General features: G+C 33.8%; 1 protein-coding gene across 2 annotated transcripts in view; it reads left to right on the top strand.

Annotated features, from left to right (window-relative positions):
• Positions 1-18,762, top strand: part of LOC124353919 (fatty acyl-CoA reductase wat-like) — a 42,619-nt gene extending 23,857 nt beyond the window's left edge. For both annotated transcript variants that reach the window (XM_046803975.1, XM_046803976.1), the window contains exons 2-11: positions 1,005-1,124; positions 2,988-3,176; positions 9,916-10,164; positions 10,780-10,925; positions 11,564-11,673; positions 12,921-13,113; positions 14,032-14,271; positions 14,982-15,102; positions 16,440-16,576; positions 17,863-18,762. In XM_046803975.1, coding sequence (XP_046659931.1) covers positions 1,005-1,124; positions 2,988-3,176; positions 9,916-10,164; positions 10,780-10,925; positions 11,564-11,673; positions 12,921-13,113; positions 14,032-14,271; positions 14,982-15,102; positions 16,440-16,576; positions 17,863-17,953 — 1,596 coding nt within the window. In that variant the 3' untranslated portion in view covers positions 17,954-18,762. The remainder of the gene's footprint in view (positions 1-1,004; positions 1,125-2,987; positions 3,177-9,915; positions 10,165-10,779; positions 10,926-11,563; positions 11,674-12,920; positions 13,114-14,031; positions 14,272-14,981; positions 15,103-16,439; positions 16,577-17,862) is intronic.
• The last annotated feature ends 6,869 nt before the right edge of the window (positions 18,763-25,631 follow it).

The raw sequence follows: 25,631 nt of genomic DNA, 5'->3' as shown, positions 1-25,631 counted from the left end.
TATTTTTAACAACGAAGTTAAATTAAAGGAATTTGTTTTTCAAATTCTAAAAGTACTTTTGCGATCAACTAAAATATGTGATTGTAATCATAACCTATTTCAGAAAAAATATAGAAATAAAAGTATTAATAAACAACAAAATTAAAATCAAAGCTAGCTTAACCCAAAATCAGAGTTGAAGGCCAAGGAAAACACTTGCACATCGAGCCGGGGTTCCTCTAGGAATCAATCTCCAATCTTCAATTCAATCAGTACAGAGGTAGTTCAGAGGAAGGGATTCTGTAATAAATGAAACGTCAGCTATAATCTTCTGGGGTCAAACAGATATCGTATATTGGGGCAAGGTCTGACCTTCATTTTATGGAGCTTAATGTCTAATGATGTATTAGTGGTTTGGAGATTCCTTAGTAAACAGGCTACGCTATTACTGATATTCCCGCATTAACTGCGATTGCGTGATATGGAAGATACACAATTTAACAAAACAAAAGAGTTAAATTAAGCTTATATAATTGGTTCATTTGTCAACTAATCGCACCCACGTACTGTGGATTATCCACACAAAATCCACCAATTAATAAAGATCTGTGGTTTTTTAATTATGTCTAAAACCTTTGAGAATGGTATATTTTTACACTGCGACTATTTTCATTATAAAGGTTCATTAAAATTTCGGTGAATTTCAAATTGTTATTCGGAAAGTACACTAACATTTTGATAATGTTTAAACAAATCTTATTTTAAAATGAAAACACAGGTTTGTATGTGGACCCATGCATAAATTAAAGTTAGATTTGGAACGGTTGATTTAGGACGATACCCCCTCCCTGAGCTTTTACTGAAGAATTTGTAAATGCTGAAAAGGCGGCTCCAAGTACCCTGTTTCAATTTGATTTCTGCAACCGACTAAAGAATGGTACATAAAGGAGCTCTTTGATCACCCAGTACATTAACTGATATATTGGGAATGACAAGGGAATGACAAGATTGGCTGTATGTTGCAGATGGTGGTGGAAGAGCTGAAACTGCGCAATGCTACTGTCCCGTATCATCTCCGGGACCCCCTGGAGATCCTGGGGGAGAGGGACTTCAAGCCGGCGCGGCAGATCCCCGAGGACGTCAAGGTAACTTGCAACTTACTCTTCTTCCTTCTTCAACTTCTCGTCACCTACTGTGTATTATCTATCTTGTGATCGCCCTCGTTAATGTCAGTGATTATAAAGAGTACAGTGTTGCAACGTACAGTTAAATTAGACGGCACACACTTCTAAATGTGTACATGTTTGTGAGGTTTAGAATTTACTTTGGAATTTATAAATTTATATTGTTCAGGTAATGGCATATAATAATCTTCCTTCATACAAACAAGACCTGTACATATTGTTTCTGTAAACATACAAAATTTCAAATTTTATCATAGGTCGAAATAATATTTTCTACACAGAAAAGATGCATGGTATGTGTACACTTTGGCCTCTTACACAAACAGAAATAATAATACTAATATTACAGTTTAGTGTTCAAACGTGAAACCAACTACTCTTCTTTTAACGTGTGCTGGAATCAAATAGCCATTATTTAATTCCTACTGGCAATATAAGTTATATAATAATATATTAAGTTATATTAAAATAAAAGCAAATAACTTAATACATTTTCTTTGTTACAAGATTATAAACAATTTTAATGGTAGTGTATAAAAAGAGAGGAGTACGGAAAACAGACAAAAACCATGTTTAATACTTGTTCACTAGCAATTTTAAATACTATGCTACTTTGCTACACATAATACCATACTCCTCCCAGTATTGTAGTGTATACAGGCCTTAGTATAATATAACAATTTATAACGTTAGATTACAAACGCTGCGTAATATAATAGGTAAAAGGTATATTGCACGACTTCCTTATAACAAGTCAAATAGAAAGTAAGCCATCCTGCAAGTAAGTTGCATCATAATCTTGTTTACCATCTACGCCATCTAAGATCTGACACTAAACTGTTCGACAACATGTAGAAAGCAGTCTTATTTGTACAAAATATTGCGTCTATTCTGGTACACTATTACATAACACACACTACAGACTATTACATAATTGTAGTAGTGTGCGGCTAATTTGACTAATATAATAAAATCGATAAAGAAATATAATTAATGTAAAATCAATTACAAAGATCAGTTATACTTTACAGAATCGATTAATTAATAACATCCCCCCGTAATGTTGTACGAGGCACGAATATAATCGAAGAAAAGTAGAGTAATTTGGAAAACTATCGATGTCATAGCAATCAAGGATTTGCAAATCAACTCAATTTGGATTATACCTAACTCATAATAGTTTTTGCTTGGGTTTTTATGTTATTCTCTGTTACAAACATAGCAAAATTAGTGCACCTTAAAATTTATCATAATCTGTTTACTTTATCAATATTATAATAAAGTTGTATAGTGTTCGGGTAGCCTGACTAATATAATAAAACAGATGAAAAAATATAATTATGTAAAATCAGTTACATTTTACATAACCAGTTAATTAATAACATCCTCCCGTGATGTTGTACGAGGCACCAAAATATAATCGAGTAAGTAATCGAAAAGTAGAGTAATTTTGATAATCAGTCGATGTCATAGCAATCAAGCACTTGAAAATCAACTGAATTCGGATTATACCTAACTCATAATAGTTTTTGTTTGGGCTGTTACGTTATTCTATGTTACAAACATAGCAAAATTAGTGCACCTTAAAACTTATTACAATTTGTTTACTTAATCAATATTATAATACAATTGTTTCGTCAATTTGTTTACTTAATCAATATTATAATACAATTGTTTCGTCAATTTGTTTACTTAATCAATATTATAATACAATTGTTTCGAAAGTTTTTTGGTTCATGTATTTGATTCCAACACCGAATTGAAGTTTTCGATATTACGGGTTCTGGATTTAGTACCTAATCCATGGAGAACTTTTGATTCCAGGGTTCAGATATCCAGGAGTTCCTACGGGGAGCTAAAGTGTTACTGACAGGAGCGACAGGGTTCATGGGGAAGATGGTTCTTGAGAAGCTCCTGAGAAGCATCCCGCATCTAGAACACATCTACCTTGTGATCAGACCCAAGAAGGGGCAGGAGGTGAACGATCGTCTCAACGCCATATTCGAGGACAGGGTGAGTTTTAGGTTCCGACCATCCAACCCATTAGGTTGGCGAGGTTGGGGTAGAATGGCTTTAGTGTGTAATGGTACTACCAGTATCAATAATATCAATCCTTTTATTGGATATTTATACAATGCTAGCAATAATGAAAACTTTCGTAGAAGATGGCGAAAATAATTTCCATACAAATCTGAAAAGGTTAAATATTTGTTTCATTTCAGTTAGGGCGGTAGTAGATAATTAACATCCATTTGGAAATAATTAGTCTCCAATGTAATTTCCGTCTACCTTTAGTTACTTTACTGGGATATCCTCGGACAACGTATGTTGTATGTTCATCCCAATTATAGATATTTCTGTTATAGTCAATCTCGTATATATAAGATACCTACTGATCTTAGAGATTCGATACGTAGGTGAGAGCTTAAAACGATTTTCTGATAATTTAAGATTCAATAAACCAAATAACTCTCTGATAGGAGAGTTGCAAGGTTTAAAACTTTTACTTCACCTCTTCAAAATTAAATAAACGTAGATATATCATATTTTATTAGATGATACTTACCAGATACTAGACTATTTGAAATATGTCTGCTATATAAAAACGAATAGCTAGATGTGTTGCTAAGCGCTAATCTCGAAAACGGCTGGATCGATCTGGATCATTCTTTTTTTTTTAAATATTCGTTGAGGTCGGAAGCAGGTTTATAAGAAGTTTATTATAAGAATATCCTAGGATCCAAAGAGAATTGACACATAACAGATGTTGACACTTTCAGCTGTTATCAAAGAGGCAGAAACATTTGTTTACATTGAAATTTTATAAAATATAAAATTATTATACAGGATTTGATCAGTAGTGTCATGCAGATTGCAGACGAAGTTATTATCCAATTTTTAATTTAGATTAAAATAACCAGTGACGAATAAACCATCTAAACCAATGAAATCTGTACAATTAAACTCTGTTACAAAAATACCTTAATGTACAAAGCTGTGATTGTTTTTCACATTAGGTAATCTAAACTGGTTGGTTCCCTTGAAATTATGTATGGATGGCATTTCTGGGTGCAGTTAGAGAAAAACAAATGAATAACACTCTTTTCTTATACCAAAAGCAGAACACAAGCGACTGAAGTAGATGCTTTTGACCTTAGTAATAGCTTTTTCGATCTTTTAAGCTTATATATTTTTAGCGATATATTTACAAGATATACGAGATTTACGATATTTACAATATATATATATATATATATATATATATATATATATATATATATATATATATATATATATTGCAAGAGCTGGCAGTACACGCTTTTTGACCCAATAAGGTCTTGAAAAGCAACATAAGTATTAGTACATAATTTATTAGCCAAGTAAATAAATTAGACCATGAATTTAATCAGCCCTAGGGCCCTATTTGATCGCAGTGACTTTTAAGACGGAATTTGATTCTTTATAACCAAAAATTAAGTTTTCGAGATGTTTCTATATAAAGGAAATGTTCTGACTAACTGATATACGCATATCTATAACCATGAAATATAGAGGCATGAAATTTGGTACATACCTCCATATTGTGCTCTAGAGGCTCATTAAGGAATAACTTTTCTCTCTGACATCAGAACTCGTGATTAAGTTGAGAAATTTCCATAAAAAATTCATTGCAGCAAAGATATTTTATTGATTAAAGAACCTGTCAAAAGTAATCAACTATTCTATGAAAACATTATGTATTACAACAGAATCATAGGTTTAATTAATTTAATAAGTACAATTTTAAATGTATTTCTATTTATAATCTTGAAATCATAGAGTAAGCATCAAAATATCATCACTTATTATTTTATACTTCCTGAAATAAAATCGAAGTTTTAGTAAAATATAAGTTTGACTTAAATTCTTAGTAAATATTAAGTATGCAGCACTTTATAAGTAATGTAATGCAGGTATTAAAGATATAGTTACTATCTAGCTTTTGCCACAGATTTAAACACTTTTATAACACCCAACTTAGATTTTTTGCCAAGTAGGTTTTTCAAACCATTATAGGCTATTTGTATATTTTCTTGCCAACAAAGCAAGCTCATCTGTGGCACCGGAAATATTTTTAGGCTGGAAGTGTATAACAATGCCGAAAGTACACTTTTTATTGCCGAAATAGGCTTCTCAGATCTGAGTATGTATATACGAGGTACCAAATATATATACATATATTTGGTATAGGAAACAAGACAAACTTAAATATGCACTAAAATATCTTAGACCGGATTAAACTACAATGGATGTAACTATACACTTTTTGACATACTTTTTGATCGGGGCAGCATGGCAATGGTTTTTCAACCATGGCGTAGAAAATATAATTATTTCAAATCCGAAGTACTCACCTACCCGTAGAGCCTACAATAAGAGCCATTAGCAATTTTGCTTATCACTTGAAGCTGTGAACCATGGACACTAACATAATACATATCAAAGATAAGCTTACTTCCATTCCTAAGTAGCACAGAACCCCACCATTCGTTATATCATTAACTGCCATTCCCTTCGGATTAAGGATTCCTCCACACTGGCCTAAAACAGTTCAATTGTTACTGAAATCGTCAGAGTAATCCAAGCAATTATCGTGAAATGTTAGAGTAAAGTTAGAAACTTGTTTTACTGTACGACTTCAGGGTCCCAACACACTATTTTTTAAACTTAAATCTAAAATTAATCAGGAGATTGTAATAGCTTTGAGTGACTATGAATTATCTCTGGAGTGTGTTTAGAATGCCATAGGAAAGTAATACATGGATTATAGTGTACTGTTTAGAACAGGAAATTGCGTGCGAAGCCGGGGTAACTGCTGGCCATAAATAAAAATGAATCGCAAAATAGGTTGCTAGGCGACAATCTCGAGAACGACTGGTCCAATTCGGCTAATTCTTTTTCAAAAATATTCATTGAAACTCAAGGAGGGTTTATATGATGAAAAAAATTAGAAGAATATTTTGGAATAAACAAATGTAGTATTAATGTTTTAAAAATCAAAATTTAACTGGCAGCTGTTGACACTTTCATCTAAAGTGTGACACATTGGCTGAAAAATCTGTTTACATTTAAATTTTATTAGATATTAAATAATATACTGAGTTCATTATTTACTACTGTTAATGTTATGCGTATGTAGAATAAAAAGTAAATATGTAACATTAATCCAGATTACGCAAGTGACGAATTAAAAACATCTAACGCATTGTAATTACTAATTAAACACTGTTATAAAACCAACCTTAATGAACAAAGCTGAATGTTTTCAGATAAGGTATGGTCTTGTTTACTGCAAACCGGTGGCCTTCCTTGAAATAGTGTTATGGCATATTAACAGTGGAATATAGAAAAACAGATAAATGAACACTGACATGCCTCGACGATCCATTCTTTCGCAGACAATCTGAAAAACAAAAAGACGAAAAACCTTATAACAGATTATTTTGGAATGTTGAATGAACTTAATAAGAATTTCTCCCTTATACCGGAAGTAGGTAGGATTTACCCCTGCTGGGAAGCGGCTGCTCAGTCCTACGTATGTTTGTATATTTTCTTCATCGGGACAACAAGGCAAACTCAACTATGGCTATGGGAATATTTAAGAACGAATACAGATTACAAGAGCCGGAGGTAGACGTTTTTTGTCCGAAGTAGATTTTTGAGAGCTACATAAGTATATAGTTATTTGATCGAGCCAATAAGACAAACTAAACTGTGGCACTGGAGATATCTTAGACCGGAAGTATATGAAAAGGACTAGAAGTAAACTCTTTTTGATCGAAGTAGGTTTCCGAGACCTGTGTATATGTATTTTCTTGATCGGGATAACAAAGTAGCTCAGCTTTGACTTAAGAAATATAATTAATTAATTTGAACCAGAAATACTTCTACATGTTATATATGTTGTATGTTATGTTGTTATGAGTCAGGTTACTATTAACCATGTACACTTAAATAATAAATAATACCTGTTGTATTCCTGCAAGGTTTGAAAATTTCCGTAGGACTCCATCATATCAGACGATAAGTGCTTTTCTTTATAAGTGCAAATAGATGATTTCGTTTTTGAAAATTGCGTGCGAAACCGCGGTTAACAACTAGTCTTATAAATTGTATACGAATTGATACATGTGTTGCTAAGTGCTAATCTCGAGAACGGCTGGACCGATTCGGCTGTTTCTGTTTTAAAATATTTTTTGAAATCCGAGGAAAGTTTATAGGAAGAGAAAGAGCGGAAAAGTTTCCCGGAATACTTAGAATTTGGAGAATAGTACAAATCTGTATGTTTTTGTAATAAAGTTTAACACGAAACAGTGCAATTTTTCTTCCTCTGATTTGCCATTTGGCTGGCCTTATTTATTTACTTTATAATGTGGCATCGATGTACACTTGCTTTACGTTTCTTTTGACCATATACTTTTATTTATCAATTTAATAGATGCCTTGTGGGTACCTGTAACAGTAACTTAAATTGTTAAATTATTGCCATATTTTAGACAGATACAGAGTGGGTTACCATGTTGACAGTTATACATTACTGGTCATACAAATGTTATCTATGTGAATTTATATGGTTCTTTTTGCTCTGATTAAAAATGTATTTATTACTTTATAAATTTGAGTGTCTCAGGAAGATACGAGCATGCTTTCCAAAGTCTAGATTGATAGAATGTACTGATTTATTGACTTTCTTGAATAAGTTCTCTGGCATAACACTACTTAGGGCATTCTATTAAAACAATGCTCCATTGTTTCTTTTCTTTTAAATTTGAATAGCATTCACTTACATTTCCATGATTCATTCTCAATCTACAGGTATTAATGTTTTTCCGTCTGCTAAGATTACATGATTTACAAGCCATAGATATTTGTAAAATGCCACTGTATTTCTTTCAATCACTTAGCTTTTGTAGAATGTTTTTAATTTGTTTACTGTACAATTTTTTCTGGTAGACTTATAATCTTCAATATGGACTTAGAAGACACTGTTTCCCATTATTTGCAGTTTTCTAATTTGTCCAACTTCTCATTTGCCTGAATACCTACTTGTCCAGGTATCCATTGGCAATACATTCTTGTCTGTGTTCCCACTAGCTTTCAGTCGAAGTTCGCCAAAGAGGTAAAAACATTAGTTTACAGTGCTTGATCAATACTATAATTGAGACAGCAAAGACAAAGTTAATGTAATCTGTAGTGCAAGATATCAAAGACAAAGTTACTATGTAACTGTTACTCCGGCCAATTATGTTTAATTTTTGTATGAACTTAGAAAGTAGATTTTTTTACCGTAATAATCGTCTCAGTCCTACGTATGTATAAATTATTTTCTTCATTGTAAAAGCAAATTCAACTATGGGACTGAAAATATCTACACAGTTTGACGCTTTTTGACCGGAGTTTGTGTCCGAGATCTATGTATATATGTTCTTAATCAGGGCAATAAGGTAAACTCAAATGTGGCACCGTAAATACACTAGACCTGACTGAATTCAAACGGCCGGAAGTAGGCACTTTTTGACTGAAGTAGGCTTTTGTAGGTCATGTATGTATATATTTTCTTCATCAGGTCAATTAGAGATCCTCAACTATGGGAGTGGAAATATTTTAGAACGGTTGTTAGATTACAAGTTCAGGAAGTACGGTAATAGTCCTACACGTGCATAGTCCTGTATATTTTCTTCGAAAAAAGAAGACTAACTTCACTGTGGCACTGGAATATCCTCAATGGAATTAAATTACAAGGCCCGAAAGTAACACTTGTTAACCGAAGAATATCCTAAACCTACATGTGATTTTATTGTTCGGGACAAGATATTCAGCTGCGGCGTCTGAAGTACATTCGTTCGAACCAGTAAATGATCCTACATGTGCTACACCAGATAAAAAAATCTGTTGCAGTTTTTATTATCCACTGATCCTCTAATCATAAATACTGAAATATTATGTACCTCATATATGTCTATTTCTGTTTAAAAATATGTTAGAGTGCCATCATATTACAGCATTATATGTGCATTCACTTAGAAGACTACGGACTTCATATTTTGAAATTGCTGGCGAAGTCTCGAGTTATTGTTAGTTTCTAATAAAAGTGGTCAAATAAGAAAGCGTTAAAAAAGACATCAAATTCAGCAAGTGTATCATCTGGAAATTTCGGGAACCAGGAATTGCTTCAATTCTATTGTTACAGTAGTTCATTGTGTTTCTACAATGTGGTCAAACATTATTCAAATTAGAAGTCAAGGCTGGAAGCGCATACAAATGTGAGACAGAGGCAAGTCATTGCCTTCTTGATGCGCCCTTGAACTTCTCCCTTGTATAGTCTCATCGTGATAAAAATTGGAAAATTGCTCATCTTTCTCACGATTATTCTCAAATTGAGCTATATAGGATAACTCCAAATAGCCGTCACTTTATTTGTGATTTGGATGGGAAGGAGTTTAAATATAATTGCAAAAAGATGGCATCCGTATTTAAAAACTATGATGTCATGCCACAATTCTTTGCGTTCTGAATCATCTGCTTGTAACTGTGCACTTGCATTGCTTAAAAAGCATTAGTCTTAAAAATATTCGATTCTCTAAATTTCTTACTGTTTCATGATTTGCTTTCATAAAATTCTAAACCTGATATTTTTGGCACCATTTTCCAAATCCAATCAAATAATAAAATCATCTATAAAACACGTTCTTTTATGGCCGTGGTGTTCTAGGTGTACCGAAGGCTGAAGACCGAAGTGCCCTGGTATCGGAGCAAGGTGACAGCCGTTGAGGGTGATGTCTCTCTGCCAGGACTGGGCTTGACTCCTCAGGACCGCCAGACCCTTGTGGACAATGTCACAGTGGTCTACCACGGCGCCGCCACAGTGCGGTTCAACGAGCATATCCGCGCCGCAACCGCCATCAACGTATTGGGCACCAGGGAGATGCTGGCATTAGCCCGGGAGATGACCAATCTCAAGGTAGGATAATCAGGAATACAATTCTGGGTTACTTTGGGCAATCTCTACAAAGGGACACTGATTCGTAATCGTAGCAGTTTCACGAGAAAATTTTCTTAATAAGTTTAACTTTGTTATGTCTACTTGAAATACCTCTAGCGGAAACATGATCAAAATAAAGCAATTCAAACAATTGGCCTAAATTGCACCAGGTCCAGTAATTCATATCTGATGATTGATGACATCACTCTGTGTCTCGCTTTAGCGATATGTATAACCTAGGATATAATATTGTTTATGACTTTCAAACAAATAATATAACCCTTGTTCATTTTCTTCCACAGCTCAATAATTACTTTGGTATGCTTAAATAAAATTTGATTTTGTAATATAACAAAAAATTTAAAAATATAAATGATGAAGAAGGTTCCTTCAGTATATTTTGAAAGCACTCTTTGGTTAGGTTAATTTTTGGACACTGTTATAAAATAAGGCTCATAACTACAAGGTGGAGGTAAATATAGGGTTATACAAATACTGCATGAAGATTATGCGTCAAAATGTCGAGCTACGCCCAAATATCCCAAGAATGAATTCACCAAGTGCCTCAAATGACTAGTTACGGCCATGTTGCAGTCAATCATCCACGTATCGACAGCGTTCGCTAACTGCAACCACCTCCACATAGAGGAGAGGTTCTACGACATGCCGACATCATATGAAGAGATCATCCAACTTCTGAAGAGTAAAGATGACGCGGAACTGGATGCTCTGACACCTAGGTATGTCCATTTCATACAAATATTAATTAATTTTAATTTAGAACACGCTGAAAATATACATTTTTTGCTTCATTAATTAAAATTTAATTTTCAATTCTTAATCAAAAGATCGTTAAGATAAAGTGCGGCCGAAACTTAACTCAAAATACCATAAATAATGGGGAAAACGTTGTCAAACACTTCTTTTGTAATATGGCATAGAATATAGTCAAAGATTGATTACTCACAGGTTTCACTAATCTGACATGTTGGACTATGGGATAAATTAGATACCTTTGTGAAAATGTTCATCGAATTTTAAGATTCAAAGCTAGAAAAATTCAATTATGAATTGTGGGCAAATCAAGTCAGCACTTGGCGACTAAAATCAGCAAAGCTTGATTAAGAAAAAGAAGGAGGATGGTAATCAATATGGTTGACGACTACTGCGTATACTTTTTGACACCCCACCATGATAGTTGACATATTTCAGATGTTACAGAAAACTATTAAATAAGTTAAATACATATACGATTGGTAATTCCAACCAACAACTTCAGCGTTTATGATTTGTGAGACGATAGTTTACTATCGAAAACTCTAGAATCTTCTGTTTATCGAAAAACGTAGAGAATAAGACCAATTTATTTATGTTGCAGCCTGTTGGGCGACTGGCCCAACACCTACACTTTCACGAAGGCTCTGGCTGAACAGGTAGTGTCCAAGGAAGGGATAGGCCTGCCTATAGCTGTGTTCAGACCTGCAGTAGGTAAGTGTGATTCTTTGTTTGTCACGATTCCTTGCTACACTATCTGATATTAGGTTCACCAAAATATTTATATGGAGAGATGAATCAACTGCGATTACTTGAAGTAATGTTATGTCTTGTTCAGACTGGTTTCATTTTGACTAGATGAACGTTTTTCACAATGTCTTGTTAAATAAATATTTATAAGTCATAGCTTGTTTTGATACTAATTGTACAATCAATATCTTACGCTGACGTGCGATAATTTACACACAGCAATGTGACTGTGCCATCAATATGGGCGAGAGCTGTGCATCTTTGCGCGATGTGCTCACCTTGCGGATCCTTCTGTTTGAGATAAACTTAATCTTCGCTTAAATCTTGGAAGGTAGAGGTAATTAATTGATTCCCTATCTCACATTTCTAACGGTTTCATGTAAATTTCCACTAATCTTTAAAGTGAAATTGTGTTTGTTTCAATTTGTGACTAGAAGTATGGTGGCTCGAATTGTAGCATTTTATATTACACATAACAAAGTCTGTCAATGATGATAGAAATGTCGTAGACATTGTTAGGATATGTTTAAGAAACATTTTAAAACATAGTTTTACATACAATTAAACAACAATAGAAATCCTGGGTTACTAGTTATACACAATATACGATATTAGTATAATCGGTCCAGTAGTTAAGCCTACAGATCTACTTACAATGTATACACAAATACAGATGTATTCATTCAAGTTTTTCAAGCATTAAAATTGTATTTAGAATATCAAACAATTCGGCGAATTAGGCCACCACAAAATATACGTTTTGGTGGTGAATTGAGGCTCTGAATGTAAAACTTATTCCGAGATTATACTAATCGTGATAATCGATGTATAAAACCCAGGTTTATATGTGGTAATTGGGCTTATTATACATCAATGCTCGTCACACATACTTGTTTTTTTATTTTTATCATATAGTTGTTATAAAAACTGTGTATACAATGGTAACACTTATGCTATATTCTATAATCATAAGTTTTAGTTAAGCTGTATTTTTTCAGGCTAGTTTAAATTTAAGTTTTTGTTTTTACAAGTTTCAGGACCGAAGCGTCTCTAATAGTATGAAACTATATTTTCTTAACATATGATATGTCAAGCTCAATTGAAAATTAAACAATAATTAGAAAATGGTACCAGACTGTTTGACAAACAGTCCAATGGGACTCTTTTCAATCGTCTAAATCATAGTCTCACGTGAAGTGATGTTGTTACAGTTATATCCTCGTACAAAGAACCGGTCAGAGGGTGGATAGACAATGTATACGGACCCACGGGCCTGATGGTTGGTCTCGGCACGGGCGTCATTCACACGTACTTCGGCGATGAGACACACATCACGGACATCGTCCCTGTCGACCTGGTCACCAACGCTCTTATAGCAACTTCCTGGAGGGCCGGCACACACATGTGAGTAGAACATGCTGTGCTTGGAGGCTCACGATGATTTGTCATGATTTCTGTTAATATTAACAGACAAGTATGTTGAATTCGATGTCATAAAACAGCAAAGAGCCAAGAACTGTTCCTTGAGGCACGCCTATTTTTAAATAATTTGATATTTCACCAATAGTAATGGGTATTTAAATACACTTAAGACAATGCAATTAGTAGGAAACATTTAATCTAAATTCATTTTGATAGAGTTCTAAACATTAAATATTTGTTAACGGCAAAATATAATCGATGTAGAAAAATGTGCCAGTATTTGTAGTATCAAACATATTTTAACTGAATAAAATGTGACAGTGAATCATTAAATATAAATAGACGTGAATTGTATCCTAGCATTTATGGATTTTATCAAAATTAGTTTACAGAACAATATTAAATTTAAAATATTATATTTTGTATAAAGCTCCCAAGTTCATTTGAATACTGGCTTACTATTTGTTTGTTGATAATTACTTAAACAACTTGTTGATTTATGTTATCTATTTGAGAAGTATATGTATACTTGGTCTGGATACAGGGAAACCTAAAGCCTTCATCCACAATTTTTATAATGCAATCAAACATATTTACAGAGAATAAATCATATTTAATTACCAAATCCGTGACTATCTTTATATTTAAGTGCTCACTTAGATAAAACAAAAACATCACAGCGTCTAAGATTAATCCTTATGGAACCTTAAGCAATTTGATACGCTATGGTGCATTTCTTTCCTTATGATAATGTTAATATCAGTGCCATCAAACCAAAGATAATGGAAATACAAAATAAGACCTTAGAGCGTTATCTGATAGACAGTATGAAACATATTAAAGCATTGTAGTGAATTCTATTACAAACATTTCTAACCGCACTTTTCTCTCGATCCGTAGTGAAGGCGATATCCCCATCTTCAACTTCGTGAGCTCCACCCAGAATCCCATCAGTTGGAAGACATTCCACGTCTTGGCTCACCGCTACGGTCCAAACTGGCCTACACTGCACGCCGTATGGTACTATTTCTTCATGAGCTTCGAGAACCCATTGTGCTTCACCATTGCGAACTTCTTATTTCACACCTGCTTCGGATATATCATGGACGGACTGGCAATATTAACCGGCCGCAAACCTATGTGAGTATTGAAATTATCAGGCATGTCACTAAAGAGAAATACAGGGCTGAGTAGCCTCCCACCAAGAAATTAAATTAATGTTTTCGTTGTTCTTTAGAAAACATGTAGGGGCTTGACCTTTGGCTACCAAAAAACCTCATACCTTCCTTACATACACCCAAATAATCCTTAGTTTGTTGATGAGATAGCTAAATCTTCCCACAAATTTGTTATAGCTACGTCAGTCGAAATTGGTATACATAGATCCAACAAATACATCACACTTTTGTTAATATCTGAATGACGAGCACAAACGTGACTGTTCATTGAGAAGATTTTCCTTGCACGATTAAAGTTTAATATGTAGATTATAATCTTTAACAAATAATTACTTAATATTTTAACAATATTTAACTCTTTACAAAAAAATTATATTTCTTGGCGTGTTTAAAGACCTGAAAAGATATGATTGGGCATACACAGTTCAAAATGATGAGATAATTATCACAGGATTATAATTATGTAATAGTAAGAGATTTGCAATACACCACACATTTAACAGCTTCCTTGTACTTTTAGTATATCAATAAAACATAATTATACTATATTTTTAGTATGACATGGTACATTTAAAAGTAATGAACAGTAATTAACAATTAAAACACATTTGTGTTTCTCCAAGTATTATGGATATTTATAAGGTACGTGACCTTGTTATGTTACTGTTGCAGGCTGACAAACATCTACAGAAAACTGGACAAATTCGCAGACACCATGACGTACTTCGCCAATCGCATTTGGACATTCAAGAACGATAACACACAGATGCTATGGCGGTCGTTGAGTGACAAGGTTGGCCCTTCTGTTGTTTGAATACCAATATGTTTTACTCGGTCAGGCCTAAACATTAAGTATCCAAAACTGAGCAGAGTGGATCTTTGCATGGCGCTCACATACAACTCGAGAGCCAACATGAGTACGTCACAGATCGAAAGTGGCCTTAGATTAGTTTTATTGAAAAACAAAATATATAACTAACTTTTGTAACGGAGTGAGTTAGGCAGGTTTTCACATTTTGATGAGATGTCGTTAATGTCGAAATATAGTTTTGTATGTGCATTCATATTACCTTGCCTACTCTAACTACTATGCTATTGCCGGTCTCTTCTGTTTTCACGCAATCGACCAGAGGGTAAAGAGACAAGTAAAGGACAGGAAGGCGACGCTAAAAGTAGCAGGTTGAGTCTTACAATGGGCCCAGCAGATGACCGATTGTTGTTGTCAAATGAGAGAACGCTCTTGCCCGCTTCAACTTGTAGATGTCATCCATTTCGAACTGAAATAAATTTTAAAAACGTCCATTAGCATAGTTGATATTCTGTCATGGGCGGTTATCCTGACCATGATCCATTAAAAATCTTCAACTACAGTTTTATCGGGTTTGTACACTGTCAAGGCGCGTTTTAAAGATTTTCAAAGCCTTGGCGCAGACGTTTATAAGCAAATTTTAGTTTTAAAAGTCCTTCATACCATTGGAACGTATAGCTCATGCAGACTGTTTTTGTTGCGACTTGGCGACTCAAATTTTTGATTCCGGTGGAAGCAGGTAATTATCAAAGTTGGTTGCCAACTACGAACGGCAATGTTAGTTGCTTGGTCATGAGTTTGCAACTAACCCCACATCTTATCCCGCGTTTCGGCATCAACTGGTCGCACAACACCTCCACTAATCTAACGTCTCCTGTATAAATAGTTGCTGATTCAGTAGCAGACACAAATAAATCGAACTGCAAACTTTTCTCGGCAACTAGAGCCTGAACTCAAATTTGGCAATTCTTTGTTGTCAACGGTGATTCGGTGTAAAAGTATATTTGTTAGGTATAGGTTCGGTTTATGTTTGCGTCATTATTTTTTTAATTTCTGAGTCACGGGTCTTTAAGATCCATTCCTCGATGAAAGGAAACATGGAACAATTCAATAAACCCAATTTAAAACAGGTGCGCCATGGGTAATAAATTGTTTTAACTGGCTTCCTCACCCAGTTTAATTTTGTTTAATAGTGCTATATTTTATAATGTATGGAACATTTGTATTCCAAACAGTTTTTTACGAACAGTTGAAGTATATAAAGATTGGTTCATGATTTATAGACCTGTATTAAGAAAACTTTCTGACCATTAATTTCGCAGGACAAGAAGCTGTTTTTCTTCGACATGGCGCAAATGTCCTGGGAGTACCACGCTCAGGCTCTGTGTCTAGGACTGAGAGTGTACCTACTCAAGGATGACGTCGACACTCTGCCCAAAGCTCGCAGGAAGTGGAACAGGTGAGACAAGATCGTGAGACACGAGACAAATGTTGGAAGTATAGCATGAGTATAACAATTTGCCATCGTTGTAGTGCAATAACAAAAACACTTTTTTAGAAAACCTGATATTACTCTTTTCTTCAGTTCTATCTTAAAAAAGCGTGCAAAAGTTAAAAATAATTAATAATGAACACATTAAAGTCGACTTAGACAACAAATTTGTACGTCATTGACAAAACATGCCTCTAAGCGGTACAAAAAAACAGGAAAAATACAAAAGGTTTCATGCTTAACCTTCTTTTAAGATGAGATCTGAATAATAAGAAGATACATAGCCTACTAATTCTTAAAATGTGTTGTTTTTATTGTTGTAACACATTACATAGCAAATGTCCTGTTATCCTTTTATATATGATATATAATCAATGTTTAGTTCATATTATACTAACTACATTGCTGTCAATGCTAGAACGTTGTCATTATGAAATTCTTGATAATACTAGAAACATTACATTTAGGACATTGGCGAAATCAAGATTATAATTTTCAAGGCGTTGGCAACATTAAATACACTAACTTTTTTATTACCTTTTAAGCCTCAGCTCTTAGGCTATGCTGGATTGATTAAATAACTGTCGCTATTATTCCTCTCATGATTGGACCTCCCCGAGATTTGAACCCGTGATCTCTCAGTTAGAGAGCCGTGACTGTATCCACTAGTCTACGGAGGAGGACATACACTAACTTACTGAGAGACGTAATAATATATAGTTAGAACTAAGGTCATATGATAAAATGTCAACGACATTTAAGATTAAGGCTTTCTAAAAGCTAAGACATTAACAGTATCATGCATGTAGGTGTTTTTCCTTGATAAGTAATAAACGATACTTGATAATGTAAAAAATGTTGTCAATGGCAGATCTTATAATAACCAAGACCCGATAATGGCAAGGAACTTAAGTTTCTGTATGCTGCCACGTTAAAGGAAGTTTCTGTCTCTGTGACATAGTCTTTGTTAGGATTGTTTAAAATATTACAGGCCTAGAATATTGAGAATGGCAAAGATATTATAATTATCATATTCAAATTATTTCCTTGAACATATCGGTGATATTATCAGTATTAAGACGTTGACAGTGTCAAAATGGATGCAGTGGTCAATAAATCATCACTATCTAAGAAATTGTCAATTACATTAATGCTGACATACTGGTTGCTGACCACCTCGAAGACCTTCAAAGGTAAAACTTCAAATACATCAACAGACAATCGATTTTTAACAAATTACTCTGTGTTCACAGGTTATACTGGCTCCACATAGCTGTCACTACGATATTGTCCCTCATAACCCTCAAGATCGTCGTCACAATTCTGCGATACATACCGCTGTGAGAAAGCTCGTCTATATTTATTGCACCTCATCCATGTTCGTCGAACGTATCAGTAAAGTATTACTGCTTACTGCCAATCACAGTACTGTTTGATACTAGCTGAATACAGTTAGTATCAGTATATGACACAGACTTTGTATTTATGAAATGGACAGTTTGTTTCTGTAGTGATGCCTTTCAAGCATTAGTAAGAATTCAAAAGGTCAATGAAAACATAACATTTCTCGTCCTCAATACAAAGAATAAATTAAGAAAATGTTAATCACATCTACAAATTGAATGTGAAACATGTAAATCAAGATCTACAATCATGGTTTTTACGAATAGTTCACTATTTCGATTATGCTGTACCTTAAAAATATGTTAAGAGTACGGTACTTTATTTGTACAAAATGTACCCGAAACGTACGCTTGAGAGGTGGAATGTAAGTTATTGAGAATGTACCGTTCAGTTGAGAGTAGTCAAAATGCAAATGCTGACGTGGCAGTAATTATTATATCTTTACTGTGATAGACTATAGCTATAGTGTAATCATCTCTTGCCAATATTTAGTGTAAGCCGATCTTCTGTAAGACACATTATTTTGCTAGCCAGTCAAAATAAGCACTACATTTTGTAAAATAGATTTAAGAGCTGTACAATGTATTCTAGTACCAAAATGGAACCTAGTGAAATAAAAATTGGTTTACAAAAAAGGTTCTGAAACTTGAAACAAGTATACCGATTTCAACAATCACAAAATTAACAAACTTGTTCAATAATTATGTTTTGTACTATATAATTGTAATAAATAAATGTATTAAGTATAATAATGTGGTATTTTTTTCATTGGTCTTATCATTTTACTGTACATTACTTAGCTTCACTGTTACGGTATTTAAAGCGTTTTTTTTTTTTTTTTTTTTTTTTTTTTTTTTTTTTTTTTTTAAGAAATCTGTATATTAATGTTTGCATCAGTTCACGAGAACTGGTGGAAATGGCCGAATAATTTAGGTGTTGTGTGAAAGAAAACATATTCCACACATTATGATAACTAAACATTTGCTTAGTAAAGTAGATTTTTAGCTAAATTGTTCAAATTGAAATTGTTATCGAGTACAGTACTACCTAAAATTGTATAGTGGAAGTCAGATAAAAATAAGAACGGAGAATGTAAATTTAAAAAAAAATTAAAACAATAATAATATAATAGGAAACAGGATGTTTCCGGACATTTGCCATCATTTAGTGATACAAAAGTCAGTAACACTACGTTTCGAGATCTGCAGTCTGATCTTCAGGTAAAAAAATTAACCTAATAAATAATTGCAAACTAGGTTAAAATAAACAAATCATACCAGAGCGTTGTGAGACGCATAAGTCAGGAATTACAACCACCATGTTGTGTGTCAACTTCGTTAACTTTAAAACATGTATTTTATAAAAAAACAAAACACAACACTAACTATTAAAACTGAACTATAGAAAATGAAATGAAAATATCTTTATTCCTTCTGCAACATTACACTTCATGCATCATATAATGGTAGGAATATACTCGACCATCCTTCACAGTTTTGATGGCCGGCAAACAAACAATATACACTATTATCAGTCACTACTTTTATGACACTGAGAATTGGCATTCGGCCTCTGTAGTGATATCACTTTATTAGCTTACAAACTACTGTGGATAATCTTAAACCTTACTTATTAATATAAAATTAAGCAACCAAATCATAATTACTAGAACAATTATACACACTTCTTATTAAATACTGCTACTTTTGTAGTTTATTTATTTTATTTTAACCCATGAAACCTAAATTTTCTCTATACTCTATGTACTCACAAATATACATTCAGCAATATTTTATTCAATTATATCTGTTAATTGTTTGGTTTCCTCAGAGTTCATCAGCAATTTTTTTTAGGTGGGCTCTAAATGTTTTATTAGATTTACACTTTTGTATATCAATTGGTAACATATTAAAACATTTTGGGCATAAAAAACACACGATTTAAAAAAAAAGGATTTTTTAACTTTTGGTCTTAAAACTGCTTTGGTTTTTACGTTCCGCGCGTCATGTACGTACCTGTATGCTTATATAAATGTTCTGTTCTATTGTTTCCGCTTCTTTTGAAAAAAAAAATTGTAATACTTTATAAATAAATAAATGTTGGATTGGTAAAATATTCAGTCTTTGATAAAGGGGAAAGATGATTCTCTCTTGTTTCTATATAAAATTATACGCAAAAGCTCCTCCCTAGCAGTGAATACCATATTGCAACCTAAAATATAGGTCACCAGTTGCATTCGCCGACCACTCACCTATGACTGACCAGAAGCCAATAGCAAATGGCAATCGTCACGGCAGAAACATGATGGTGTTAACATTTTTTTAATAATTAGTATTGTGTTTTGTTGTTTATTAAGTGCATATTTTAGTGAAGTTGACACACAACACGATGATTGTGATTCCTGACGTATGCGTATCACAACGTTTTGGTATGATTTGCTTATTTTAACCTAGTTTGTAATTATTTGTTAGGTTAGTTATTTACCTGAAGAAGAGATCAGATTGCAGATCTCGAAACGTAGTATTACTGATTTTTTTTCTTCACGTTGATCATAGACTGAAATCAAGTTTAAGCAAAATGTATCGAATCAGAGGCCTTTATTACTTGTATATGTGGTCTCTAATCCCGGCTTGATTCCATGCAAGAGTTCAACGAACTCCTTGAGGAGGCGGGGTGGCAGTACGATTACAACTGGAATTTTTCCCATTGAGGCAGGAGTAGGGAAGTACAATTATAGACCTCTGAAGTCGTGTTGCACTTCTTTCCTCCTGAAAAAATATAATCATACAGTATGAATCCAGTACAGTGGAGTCCCCTTGATATAACGCACTTTATTATGAGGAATTCCCTGAAGTAACATTTAGTAATTCCCTTCAAATGTATGTAACACGCAATGTTAAAATAATATCTCTCCATTATACATTATTTAGGTTTGTAATTTCCACATAAGGAATTGTTTATAATCTGAGGAGAGGATATAAAACCTCTTTATTACATATATCCATGGTAAAAAAACCTCCACATAACACATGTAAACTCTAAATAACAATCGTGTTTCCAGCCCTGTTGCAACACTATTGTTAAAATAGTGTGGCTTGAAATCAAGTCATGATATGAAAAAGATGTTACGTGCTTCCTACTTCTCTCCTCCTTCAACAATCAGGTTCTTTCCTGCCCTAAGAACTATTGTTTAACGAATATTAGCTGCTTTTAACCTCAATACAATAAACCACATTTTTAAGTTAGGTAATTATTTCTAGAAAATTTGAAATTTGTTTTATTGAGATTCCGCTTGTATTGTATAAGATATGGTTGATCAAACCACTTATTCCTGATTTTCGAGAGGCCTTGCAAGAACTTCGTTACTTAGGAACGCTCATTCTCTAAATATTATTAAGTGTAGCACTGTTATAAACACCATATAAACAAACACATTAGCCAGAGTTTGACTTTTATATTTGTTATAATATATTAAATACAATTCGATTTACTAAGGTATGCATCAAAATGCCTACATTTATACAGGGTGATTCAAAACTAAACGGCAATCTCTCGAGAGCTTATTCTATAGCTAAAAACAAGTAAAAAAGTTCATATAACCATATGCCCGGAAACGCTTCGTTAGCGAGTTACGCCTAGCGAAAGATTTCGCCCGGATTTCAGAACCCTTGGTGAAGTCAGGCCGTATAAAAAATGGTAAAGGTAGTTACAAAGATACAAATACGATTGTTTTTTATGTTTTTATATCTGACAAATTTATTAAAATTCGTCCCAGAGCTGTAAATGCAATACTGTTCAGAGATATCTTACGTAAAACACAAGAATTGGTGCAAAGAAATAACACATTTTTTGTGTTTAACGTAAGATTACTTCCATAAATGTTTAAATAAAGGTCATTTTTTTTCTTAAACAGATTTGTAGAAACATTTAATTCTGAAAAGATTCTTGTGAAATTACTTAGGAAAAAAAATTAATAATAGGTATTGAAATTTAGCTTTATTTAAAAATAAAACAGACGCACAAAAATGCATATTCTTATCTGCATAAAATATTAACTAATGTTTAGGTTGTGAGTAACAGCTGATCATTTATTCAACACTTTTTATCGTCATATTTTCTTTTGCAAAGGTTGGCAATATCAGCTGATCAACAATTAAGTTCATGAAGTAATATTTTGAATAAACCTTTATGAGGTTTTTTTGTATTGTGGCGTGTAAAGATTGTATTTTGTGAGATCCTGTGATTATTTGAAATATTTTATACAAGTGGTATAAAATATTTTATTAAATATTTATTTTTAAAATATTTTATTAAATATTTTTATAAAAGTGTATGTAATTATCTTAGTAAATAATGGCAGATAATGTAAATGGTATGTATTCGTTTGAAGAGTATACGGACATGATACTGATTTACGGCAAAGTTAACAAGAATGGTTTAGCTGCAGTTCAGGATATCGTGATACTTTTCCACATCGAAGAACACCTGATCGCAAAACATTTGAAGCTGTGGAGAGACGACTTAGAGAAACTGGTAGCTTTAAACCGAAGCGAATAGATACTGGTCGTCAACGTAGCGCAAGGAACTATAATAATGAACAAGCAATAATAAATGCTGTAGAATTATCACCAACCACAAGCACCAGACGATTATCACGTCAGTTAAATATTTGCCAGTCAAGCGTATGGCGGACACTTCATGAAGCACAGTTTGTACCCATTCCATATAACACGTGTTCAAGACTTATTACCGCAAGATCTTAATAAACGGAAGATGTTCTGCCGCTGGTTAAGAAGAAATTGTTTTACGACATCAGTATTTTCTTCGGCGTATTCTCGTTACTGATGAATCCTGTTTTACTAGAAATGGAATTGTAAATTTTTCGTAATACCCATACTTGGGCGTACGACAACCCACATGAAACTGCGACGAGGCATTTTCAACATACATTTTCAGTCAATGTATGGCTTGGTGTTCTGGGCGATAATTTGATTGGTCCATTTTTCCTCCCTAATCGACTTAATGGAGTAAGCGTTCTTAAATTTTTTAAGAACAAACCTGCCTACCCTCTTGGAAAGATATTCCTGTTCAAAACAGAATAAAATGCATGGTTTATGCACGACGGAGCACCTCTACATTTTTCTAATGATGTGAAAAACTATTTAAATGATACATACGGTAGACAATGGATTGGTCGAAATGGACCAGTAAAATGGCCACCACGTTCTCCTGACCTCACGCCAGCAGACTTTTTTCTTATGGGGTTGGATGAAGTCAATTGTTTATTCAAAACGGATTAACACCATAGAGGAGTTACGTAATCGCATTACAGAGGCGCAGAAACTATCAAGAATGCTCCAAAACGTTATGAAACGCGCTAGAAAAGAAGTGGATTCGTCGTGCGAAAAACGTGCATTGCTAACAACGGAGGACACTTTGAGCAACTATTATAGGTGATTATTACAGTTTTATAAAGGTAAATACATTTTATGTTAATGTTCAGTCTAGAATAAATGATCAGCCTGTTACTCACAACCTAAACATTAGTTAATATTTTATGCAGATAAGAATATGCATTTTTGTGCGTCTGTTTTATTTTTTAAATAAAGCTAAATTTCAATACCTATTATTAATTTTTTTCCTAAGTAATTCACATGAATCTTTTCAGAATTAAATGTTCTACAAATCTGTTTAAGAAAAAAATGACCTTTATTTAACATTTATGGAAGTAATCTTACGTTAAACCACAAAAATGTGTTATTTCTATGCACCAATTCTTGTGTTTTACGTAAGATATCTCTGAAAGTATTGCATTTACAGCTCTGGACGAATTTTAATAAATTTGTCAGATATAAAAACATAAAAAAACAATCGTATTTGTATCTTTGTAACTACCTTTACCATTTTTATACGGCCTGACTTCACCAAGGGTTCTGAAATCCGGGCGAAATCTTTCGCTAGGCGTAACTCGCTAACGAAGCGTTTCCGGGCATATGGTTATATGAACTTTTTTACTTGTTTTTAGCTATAGAATAAGCTCCCGAGAGATTGCCGTTTAGTTTTGAATCACCCTGTATATAGCGCACTGTGTGATATCATCAAAACCAGCTATGCTGAGCGTGAGTTCGATGTGATATGTGTGTAGCAATATTTATTATTTTGGTCTTTGATGTTGACTGCACTAGAGTTCGTCGAATCCAGAATATTCGAAACTTTAAATCTTGAAAATTCCATGTCCGAATCCTCATAGCTTTTTTAGCATTGATTTAAACGAAACCATCAACAATTCTTCCCACTAACCTTTGGATAACGTTCGGTAACACAAAAAGTAATTCCAGAATACCACTCTATTTTAAAGAGTTTTCCAGATTTTTTTGGAATTGGTCATATTGTAAGAGATACTGTAATTCATATCCTTCTACTTTAATTTGATAGATTATAATACGAGCTTCAAGAAAACATTGTCATGCCATCCCTAATCATGATAAAGATAAGATATTTTAATATTACCAAATAATTTTTGATGTACGGAAAATTTGTAATCCTCCTTATTAATTACTGCTAAGGAACTGACGTTCACGCATAGACGTCAAGAACACGCGCGGCTGGTCAAGAACAGAAACAGAAAATACGATCTCCAAACAAAATATTAATTATAAAATTACGATAATTTCTATATATATATATCTACTGGTTTTCTTACACAAAATACGCGAAAAACAGGTTTTAGCAATCGGTAATCGGCGTATTGCTGATCAGCTAACCTCAGTGTATTAGAAAGAACAGACTTTATTTGACTTACTGTGAAAATTATATGCCATTATGGCTATCGGTTATTCCTTTCTGCTTCCCAAAAGTAAACGATGTAGGCGAGAAGGCCACTCTGTCCTTTTCTACTATTTGATATTGAGCTATAGGTGTACGTAAATACACACCTAGGTGTTATAAATATAAAAAGTTAACGAGTGCTCACGTGATCTGAGCTTGAATTTATGTACTATCTCAAGGGATGTTTTTCTTTTTTTTGCCAGAAATGCAGGATAGCGCCGAAGCCCACAATGATGGCCAGGGGTATCTCCGATCGCTACTTTCTCAACCTCAGATCACGTGCCAGATCGTCCAAAGAGTGATCTGACGTCAGAGAAGTTGGACGATCTGGTGCGTGATCTTTGGTCGAGAAAGTACCGATCGGAAATGCCCCTGGCCATCAGTGCGGGCTTCAGTGGCGCCACCCCGCACTTCTGGCGAAAAATTCCCTTGAGATAGTACCCAAATTCAAGCTCAGATCACGTAAGCAATCGTAAAGATTATTTTTAACTTTGGTGCAGCTAGTAACATATTTATAACCTAACTAAACCTACTTATATCGCGTAATAACAAATAGTAGACTAGCTAAGGACATAGTGGCCTTCGCTGCTCACAGTGGACTCGCGTTCTTTTGGGAGGTAGAAAACAAGAACCAATCGTCATAATAACATGTAATTATCACAGTAAACCAAATAGAGACTGTTCTTTCTAATAATGTAGTTTTTTAGGTTCCCCGTAAGAAAAACTCTTCCAAAAATAATGGTCTCCTGCTAATACCTAAGTGCCGAAAAATGTTATTTACAAAAGAGCA

Source organism: Homalodisca vitripennis, chromosome 2 (genome assembly GCF_021130785.1).
Source record: "Homalodisca vitripennis isolate AUS2020 chromosome 2, UT_GWSS_2.1, whole genome shotgun sequence".
NCBI classification, from domain to species: Eukaryota; Metazoa; Arthropoda; class Insecta; order Hemiptera; family Cicadellidae; genus Homalodisca; species Homalodisca vitripennis.
This window is presented reverse-complemented; position numbering and strand designations above follow the sequence as displayed.